This window comes from Rhincodon typus, chromosome 1 (genome assembly GCF_021869965.1).
Source record: "Rhincodon typus isolate 14 chromosome 1, sRhiTyp1.1, whole genome shotgun sequence".
NCBI lineage: Eukaryota > Metazoa > Chordata > Chondrichthyes > Orectolobiformes > Rhincodontidae > Rhincodon > Rhincodon typus.
In genome coordinates, this window is record NC_063332.1 from 9847569 (window position 1) to 9857666 (window position 10098).

Sequence of the window (10098 nt, forward strand, 5' to 3'; positions counted from 1 at the left end):
GTTTCACATTTTAACCCTCTCTGTGAATAAAGAAATTTCTCCTTTTCCCTCACTGCATTTTTCAGCAACGGGTTAGCCTAGATCAGGTGGAAAAGTTTTGGTCTGGAGATTGGAGATGACTTTTGCTGAATTATATATTTTTTTTTCCCTATCCTTGCCTCCTGTAGTGCTCCAAATTCAAATTATAAATACTCCAGAATGTCAAGTGAAGGTAGCGTTGAGGATGGGCATTGTGATCCTAATGAGGTGATAGGCTGATGCCCTTGCTAACCACAGCCCATTCTAATTCAATGCCTCAATTTGATGCGCGTGAAGGAAAATTGATGTGGAGAATATAGGACTCTTATGCACCATAGAAAGCATCTCATCTGGATGCATCACAATGTGGTTTGGCAACTGCTCTTCTCAAGACTGCAGAGATGTGTAACTACTGCCCAGTCCATCATGCAAATCAGCCTACCACCCATTGACTCTATCTACACTTCCTGCTGTCTCAGGGAAGCAGCCAATGTAATCAAAGACCCCTCCCACCCTGATTATACACTCTTCCACTCTGTTCGGGAGAAGGTATAAAAGTTTATATATGGGTCCGAATAGATTCAAGAATAGCTTCTTCCCCACTGTTATCAGACTTTTAAATGGACCTCTCAATTGTTAATTCTGATCTCTCTCTCTGCATCTCCTCTCCAGTTGTAACATTGTATTCTGCATTCTGTTCTGCTACCCTGATGCACTTTGTATGGTACAATCTGCCTATATAGCACGCAAAATAATGCTTTTCACTGTATCTGGGCACATGTGACAACAATAAATTAATCAATCAATAGTTGTATAATTGCACTGTATTTACTGCAGTTTGCCTCATCTTATGAACATACCTGGGGTCACTGTGGAATCACTCAGCATAAAGGGATATCATTCAGTCTGCCCCAGGTCTTTGGAGGAAACATACAAACACAGAAATAGGAGCAGAAGTAGGCCATTTGCCTCCCCAGTCCTCCTCTGCCAGTCAGTATGGCTAGTCTTCTATGTCAAGGCCATACTCCCACTCGCTCCCTCTAGCTCTTATCACATTTAGTGGCTAGAAATCTATTGATTTTTTATTTAGATATTTCCAGTAACTTGTTGTCCATCTTTCTCCAGTTGAGCATTTCTCCTCATCTCAGTACCACGTGTCCTGAGACCCCCTTGTTCTACATCCCCATGCCCATTGGAGAAATCATCCCTATATCCAGTCTGGCCTGATCCCATTGAAGTTCATGTTTCAATGAAATCTTCTTTCATCCTTCTAAACTTCAGTGAATAAAGGCCAACAGACAGATCTGATATCCCAGGAATCATTCTAGTGAAACAAAGACAGAGAATACAGGAGAATCTCATCGGCCTCGTGAATGTTCATTGCACTCCCTCTGTGGCAAGTACATCCATTCTCAGGTAAAGAGACCAAAGGTGCACACAATAGTCCAGTGGAGGCCTGACCAAGGCCCTGTACAGCTTGCACCTGGTGTCAAACCCTTTTGCAATGAAGGGCAGCACAATACCTGCCTCCATAACTGATTGCTGAGCCTGTGAGCTTGCTTTCAAGGACTGGTGTACAAGGACACCCAGATCCCTTTGTACATGAACCTTTCACAATATATCAGTATACCCAATATATTCGGGTAAAAGTTCAGCACAACATCGTGGGCCGAAGGGCCTGTACTGTGCTGTACTGTTCTATGTTCTATCACTCTCTATATAATATTCTGCCATTCTGTTTCTCTACTGAAGTGGGCAATTTTACATCTGTCTACATTATACCGCATTTGCCACATACATTTTCCCACTCACTCAACTTGTCTAGATCACCCTGAAGTCCCTTTATAACCTCTTCACCACTCACACTCTCAACTAGTTTTATGTCAACAGCAAACTTGGGAATATTATACTGACGACAAATCATTGCCCTTCGCCTTCCCACCTTTTTTTTGGTACTAACCTTCAATTTGCGTTCCTTTAGTTACAATCAGACGGCCAGTGGAACCAACTTCTCCCTATTTACTCTATCAAATCCCATCATGATTTTCCATGCATTTTTCTCATTCCTGCACAATTTGTTTCCGATTCCCGCACAATGCTAAGCCGACCTATTAAATAGAAAACTCGCTCGCCCCCAGTTCCAAGTGTGGGTGACACACTTTAGAAAGAACATAAAGGCCTTGAAGAGCAGATTGACTGGAGAGATTCCGGGCAGTAATCTTCATAGCCATGTGGATAGACTGGAAAAGCTGGTGGAGTTGCCTTAGCTTTCCGAAGGGAATTGGATGAATACTTGCAGCAGAAAAAAAAACTGCAGGTTTATTTGGAAAGAGCTTGGTGACGTGAGAGGAAATAAGGTTCAGGAGCTTACTTTTCAAAAGGGCCAGTGCAGTCTAGATGGGCCAGGTGGCCTCACACTGATTAGTAATTCCGTGATTCCAATACTGTTTCTTCCAATCAAATACTTTTCACTGAATTTGGATAGCTAAGTTATTCCAATTCTTATGAAAGCCTCAGTGTTGCACTTAGAGTGGACTGCTGTGCTGATAACTTATCAGCCCCAGGACACAATATGTCAAAGCTAGAAATACTTTGGTTGTTACCTTCAGCAACTTTGCATGCAGGAGGAGAGTGTAGGCCGCCTCTGTGAAATTCTCATGAAAGACGTGCAAATCCCGAAGTTTATACATGTACCTGCGAGACAGGTGGGGAGAAAGGAAAAACTGTTCAGATGTTTAACAAAAAAACGAAGACCTGTGAATGCTTATACTGAATAAAAAAATAAGACTTGCATGTCTACAGGGCTTTGATAATCACAGAACATCTCTGGCCACTTGGCAATGAGTGAAGTTCACTTGAAATGTAGTCACTGTTGTAAAGTCGGGAGAGTGACAGCCAATTTGTGAGAGCAATCTCCCGCAAACAGCATAACAATTAGAACTGGGTCCTTTTTGTTTAATGGAGTTGATTGAAGGATGAATATTGGTCATGACAGCACTTAATAGCTCTTGCTGTTCAAAATAGTACCAAAGGACTTTTATAGATGTACCTGAGAGAACAGATGAAAGTTGGGTTTATTATCACGTTGGAAAGAAGACACCTCTGACACTGATGCACTTCCTCACTACTGCACTGGGAGAGCCAAATTAAAGTTTTTTGCACTCAAGTTCCTGGAGTTTGACTTGAACCAATGACCTTCTGAAGAAGGCATGAGTTGCTATCCACTGAGCCATGACAGTTAAGTAGTAATGTAAATGTTTTGTAGCTAATGCGAATCAGCAGTATCACTTACGAATAAAGAAAGGCTTAACAAGCCTGAATATTGTGACTCAGTGGTTAGCACTGCTGCCTCACAGCGCCAGGGACCTGGGTTTGATTCCACCCTCAGGCGACTGTCTGTGTGGAGTTTGCACATTCTCCCTGTGTCTCCATGGGTTTCCTCCGGGTGCTCCGGTTTCCTCCCACAGTCCAAAGATGTGCAGGCTAGGTAGATTGGCTGCGCTAAATTGTCGATAGTGTTCAGTGATGTGTAGATGAGGTGGGTTATAGGGATATTGGTCTGGGTGAAATGTCTTAAGGTAGGTGTGGACTTGTTGGGCCAAAGGGCCTTTTTCCACACTGTAGGGATTCTAAGATCTATTTATTCAATGATCAATCTCCAACCCCCACTGTCTTTTCAGAAGTTATATTACAGTTGTTTCTGATATAACACAATAGCTCCATTCTCATGCAATCTCATGTTGTAAGAAAGAAAAACGCAATAACAGCAACATTTAAAGTGATGGGGGTGGAACTGCGTTGTAGCCAATATGGGTAGGGAAAGTTCACATTTTACAAATAGCGTTCTATAGTTCTTCAATCGTGTTAAAACCAATTTGCGTTGAAGAAAAATGTGTTATATCAGAACTGACACATGTTTGTATGTTGTGAGGTGAAACATGGAGAATGGGTCACCCCCTGCTAACTTCAGACTTGCTAAAGAACTTTTTGTGAGAACATTCCTAAAACTGCCCTTCACCAATTTAAAATACACCCTCTTGCCTGGCGCTGCTGTCTAAGCGTATCTGAACATCCTGCTCTTGGTTTAACCTAAACATAAGAACTAAGAGAAGGAACTGGCAATTCAGCCCCTCGGGCCTTCGCTACTATTCAATACGATCATAGCAGATCTCATCTTGGCCTCAACTCCACTTCCCTGCCCACTCTCCATAACCCTTCACCCCATTACTAATTAAAAATCAGTCAATCTCCTCCTTAAATTTACTCAACATTCCAGCATCAATTGCACTCTGGGGTAGTTACCCCTTGTCCTAACACTACAAACTCTCTTGATTTCCCCACATGAGGAAACATCCTCTTTACATCTATTTTGTAAATCCCCTTCGACATTTTCCAGAGAGTAACAGACGTAAACTGGGTGGCATGGTGGCTCAGTGGTTAGCACTGCTGCCTCACAGCAGCAAGGACCCAGGTTCAGTTCCAGCTTTGGGCAACTGTCTGTGCAGAATTTGTATGTTCTCCCCATGTCTACATGGGTTTCCTCCGGATACTCCAGTTTCCTCCCACAGGTTAGGTGGATTGTCCATAGTGTCCAGGGATGTGTAGGCTAGGTGGGTTAGCCAGGAGAAATGCAGTGTCACAAGAATGGGGTGGGGAGGTGGGTCTGGGTGGGACGCTCTGTGGAGGGGATGGTATGGACTTGATGGGCTGAACGGCTTGCTTCCACGCTGTAGGGATTGAATGAAACTGCTCAATCTCTCCTATTAAGACAAACCCAACTCAGCAAATCTCCTTCCGAGATGTCTCTTCTCAGATTTGGATACATTCATCCTCTGAGGGCTGGCCACATACTGCTCTGAGATACAGAGTAGTTAACGCTGCCTGCAGACCAGTGATCTATTAAGAATCGAGTGTATTCATCAAACGACAGAGAACAGTAACAAAAGAACCTGGTGTTCCATAATGACAGAGTCTCCTGTTTATCATTAATATTGTGGTAGTGTCACCGCAAGCAGCAATTTGGTAATGTAATCAAACACACCAGAGACAGTAATTGTAGGATGTCCTTGGTAAATGCCCGTGGGCTCTCATTAACATCATAAAATCCTTTAGACGGCACAATATGAATTCTAATTTACTGACAATGCATAAGTTTCTGTCAGCGACCTGCCGTAGTCAGCAAACAAAATCAAAGAGTGACCTTCCCCTGTTAATTGTTTGTTCTGACAGTCAACATGAGTAATCAGTCAATTTTGTGTTAGCAGATGTTTAACACAATTGGTGTTACTAATGAAATTAAACGCATAGCGATGTTCCGTTTGATGAAGAGCAGGGCTTCAGGAGATCAGCTTCAGGTTGATCTGACTAAAGGCAGCTCACTGTTTCTGATGGATCTACACTTCCCTCCCTTTAACGATAAGCATCGAGAATTTTACACATTTTTAGGAAAGAGACAAAGGCTCAATAGGCCTTTTCATTCTCCCCAAATGTAGGAACAGGGATTGTGAGATCACTCTCTCCTTGTCTTAAATGTGTCACTTCCAGCTTTTGTTGTTGTTGATTTGCCTCCAGTCACCATGTTTGTAGATTGAAGCCCTCCTCCCAAAGGAATGTATAATTGTGTCTGACACCTAGGCATTTTTTCGGAAGAAGGGTCCAGACCCGAAACGTCAGCTTTCCTGTTCCTCTGATGCTGCTTGGCCAGCTGTGTTCATCCAGCTCTACACCTTGTTATCTCAGATTCTTCAGCATCTGCAGTTCTTACTATCTACACATTGTCAGATGTGTTGTCTTATGGGTGGGACATTAAACTAAAGCTTCACCTATTCTCCAAGGTGAACAGATATAAAAGATCGCATGATGCAATTTGGAAGAAGAGCAAGGCTGTTCTCTCTGATATCCTGGTCAACATATTGCAACAAACTTTAATAAAAAAACACAGACTATTGTGTTTTTGAGTGTGGGAAATTCCTGTATGCAAATTGGCTGTCACATTTCCTCCATGGCATCAGTGACGATACTTCATAGACTGTAAAAGACTGCTCCATTATCTAAATCTTTCACTGTATTGACTGTTGATGAGGAATAATTCTTTGGATGCTGGTATCACATGAGAGGTTGATAGTCTTCGTCTGTGAGCCTTGAAGATTAGTGGTTGGAAGTTATCTTACCAGGAGTGTGAGGTGGGAGATGTGATGAGTGTCAAGATAAGTCAAGACTTAACTCAATGCCACCATATGCTGTATCGACAATCTATGTTTTGTGTTCTCATTGCCTTCAAAAAACAACAGGGGTTCCTTGCTGCAATTGTGCTTGCTCCTATATTTAATACAATCATTGATGATCTATACCCCAGCTCCATTCACCAGTCTTTGTTCCACATCCCTGATGTCCACAGGATTTGTGCTCTTCTCTGCTCTGCCGCTGTGCATTGAACAGAATTTTGAGGATAGCCACCATCACACATTGTTACTAGGATGTGTAGTTGACAACAGAATAAAGGAACGAGATGCAGATTTCTTTTTAAGTAGTGACTTGTTCCAAATTGAAGTGCAATAGGGTGTTGAGAGAAGATTCAATGGCAACATTCCAAAGGAAATTTAGTGTAAAAGTGAAGAGGGAAAAAAAAACTTGCAGGACTTAGAAACATAGAAAATAGATGAAGAAATAGGCCTTTCACCCTTCGAGCCTGCTCCACCATTCACTATGGTCATGGTTGGTCATCCAATTCATTTGCCTGTTCCTACTTTTCTCCCGAATCTTTAATCCCTTTCACCCCAAGTGCCAAAGTTAACTCCTTCTTGAAATCATGCAACTTCTTGGTCTTAACTGCTTTCTGTGGCAGAGAAATCCGCAAGCTCACCACTCTCTGGGTGAAACAATTTCTCCTCATCTCAGTCCTAAGTGGTTTACTTCATATCCTTAGACTGTAGCCCCTGGCTCTGGAATTCCCTGCCATCAGGGACTTCTTCCTGCATCCACCCTGTTAGTCCATTTAGAATTTTGTAGGTTTCTTTGAGATCCTCCCTCATTCTTATAAACACCAGCAAATATAATCCTAACTGATTCACCTCTCCTCAAACATCCATCCTGCAATCCCAGGAATCAGTCTGGTAAACCTTTGCTGTGCTCCCCCTATAGCAAGAATGCCTTTTCGTCAGATAGGGAGACCAAAACCGCACACAAACTGCACACACATGTTCTCACCAAAGCCCCATGTAGTTGAAACAAAATCAGAAATTACTGGAAAAACTCAGCCTAGGTTTGGCAGCATCTTTAGAGAGAAAGCAGAGTTGATGTGAAATGTTGGCATTTATTTTGAGAGGACTTGAATATAAAAGCAGGGATGTACTACTGAGGCTTTATAAGGCTCTGGTCAGGCCACATTTGGAGTATTGTGTGCAGTTTTGGGCCCCATATCTCAGGAAGGATGTACTGGCCCTGGAGCGGGTTCAGAGGAGGTTCATGAGAATGGTCCCAGGAATGAAAAGCTTAACATATGAGGAACGTTTGAGGACTCTGGGACTAAACTCATGAGGGGGGATCTAATTGAGACTTACAGAATACTGAATGGCCTGGATAGAGTGGATGTTGGGAAGATGTTTCCATTGGTATGAGAGACTAGGACCTGAGGGCACAGCCTTAGAGTAAAGGGAAGACCTTTTAGAACGGAGATAAGGAGAAGCTTCTTCAGCCAGAGAGTGGTGAATCTATGGAATTCACTGCCACAGAAGGCTGTGGAGGCCAGGTCATTGAGTACATTTAAGACTGAGATGGATAGGTTCTTGATTATCAAGGGGATCAAGGGTTACGGGGAGAAAGCGGGAGAATGGGGTTGAGGAACTTATCAGCCATGATTGAATGGTGGAGCAGACTCAATGGGCCGAATGGCCTAATTTCTGCTCCTATGTCTTATGGGCTTATGGACGTTTCAGATCCAGTGACCCTTCTTCAGAGCTAGTTCAGACCTCTGACCTGAAATGTTAATTCTGCTTTCTCTCCACAGATGCAGATCTGCTAAGTTTTTCCAGCAAATTCTGATTTTGTTTCTGATTTCCATCATCCGCAGTTCTTTGCTTTTTTGTTTTCCATATAATTGCAGCAAGACATCCTGTCTCCTCTACTCAAATCCTCTCATTATGAAGGCCCCCTACATACCACTTGTTTGCTTGATTACATGCAGCACCTGAATGTTGAACCTCAGTGACTGCTATACAAGGACACCCAGGTATTGATGCACATCCCTCTCTCTCAATTTAGAGCCATTTGACTAATAATCTGCCTTCCTGTTTTTGCCCCCAAAGTGGATAACCTCACATTTATCCACAGTAAACTGCATCTGCTTTGCCCACTCATTCAACTTGTTCAAATTGCACTGAAGCATCTCTACATCCTCCTCACAGCTCATCTTCCCACCCAACATTGTGTCATCTGCAAATTTGGAGCTATTACATTTAGTTCCCTTGGTTAAAACATTAATATATATTGTGAGTTGCTGGGGTCCTAATACTGATCTCTGCCGTACCCGACTGGTACCCCATTCAGAAAAAGCTCCTACTCTTTGTTTCCTGTCTGCCAAGTAGATATCTATCCATCTAAATACACTATTCTAAATCCCATGTGCTTTAATTTTACACATTAATCTCTTCTGCTTGACTTTGCCGAAAGCTTTCTGAAAGGGATAAGACACATGGACAGAGGAAGTGGGATTAATTGGGTCACTCTATCCGAAAGGTTGGTACAGATAAAATAGGTCTGAATGCCCTCTTTCTGTGCAATGCAAACCCAAGATTTTATAAGTGACGTTGATTCAATGGTTTCAGTGAAACTTTCCTCAATGAGCAGGAAATGTTTCCTAAGGAGGAAGTAGGTTTGAGGAGGTACATTGCTAATCCCACAGGTTCCTGGCACCTGGTGGAACATGAATTCAATTCATAAAATCCGGAATTAAAAACCACCCTCAATAACGGTGACCATGACAACTATAATTAATGCTGACAACTTCCTTGAGCTCCATCTAATTCCACAAAACCAAAAGAACTTGGGTGAGGAACAGGCGAAATGTCTGTGGATCTCAATGTAGACAGACCTACCATGTGTAACTGGTATTGTGCAATAACCTCCATCTTGTTGAAGGCAAGAGTCTTTCCTCATTATGCTACCAGATGGTTCTTGCCTACCACGTTTAGACTAAATCAGCCCTGTAGATCCGGTCTCAACAAGAGGACGTTGGCAGCAATGTGCCCTACCATAAAGTGACAGTGGTTATCATTGCATGCTCACTCGACACAGAATCACAGAACTGTTACAGCGCAGGAGGAGGCCATTTGGCCCATCGTGCTTGCACCTGTTCTATCACCTTGCGCCAATCACAGCTGTTTCCCCATATCCCTACACAATATTGCTATCAGAATTCGGCAGATGCCAGTCTTGCCAGTGACACCCAAGAATGAGGACAAAAATAAAGCAAAGTCCAAGCTGTAATTTGCCCAAAGAACAAAACCTGCACTCTGCTGTTTGCTTCAGTTCTGTGCGCTACTCAGAAAGGAACTGAGCATCACAGTACCAACAGTTCTGTGACATAAATAGAGAGTAAGAGGGTGAAAATATGCTCTTGGCAATCTGCTTTGCAGCAACAAAGACTGTTGCTGAATCAATAAAAGAGGCTTCACTCGCTCTGCCAGGCCTGTTATCTTATTAAAAGCCACTTCCAGCAAATGCTGAAGAGTTGTGGAGTTAATCGACCACCTTTCTGAAGTCCCACTCCAGAGACTCGAGAACAACATCCGGGCAATACCCCCATGACTGAGTGAGTACTGCTTTATCAGAAGTGCTGATGAGACAGTGGCTAGACTTTGGTAGCTGCAAAATGTTGCGGGATAACCAGAAAATGCAAAAGGTTTTCGTTAATTGTACATATTTATTTCCTGGGTTCTTCAACTAATTCTACAATTGTAGTGCTGTTATATGCAGTCTTGCAATGCTCTATGCTCCTCATTGTTCTGAAAGCTCTCCATTTATATCACAGGGCAGGTTAAAAACAGCTCTATCAATGACGAGATAACAAGGTGTAGAGCAGGA

The 10098-nt window shown here is 42.8% G+C and overlaps 1 protein-coding gene across 1 annotated transcript in view; it reads right to left on the reverse strand.

Moving 5' to 3' along the window:
• The window catches only part of LOC109931733 (dedicator of cytokinesis protein 1-like), a 1067415-nt gene that overhangs the window by 133095 nt on the left and 924222 nt on the right, over positions 1-10098 (reverse strand). Inside the window, exon 33 of the mRNA XM_048601800.1 lies at positions 2622-2712. Within this exon, the coding sequence (XP_048457757.1) occupies positions 2622-2712 (91 nt within the window). The remainder of the gene's footprint in view (positions 1-2621; positions 2713-10098) is intronic.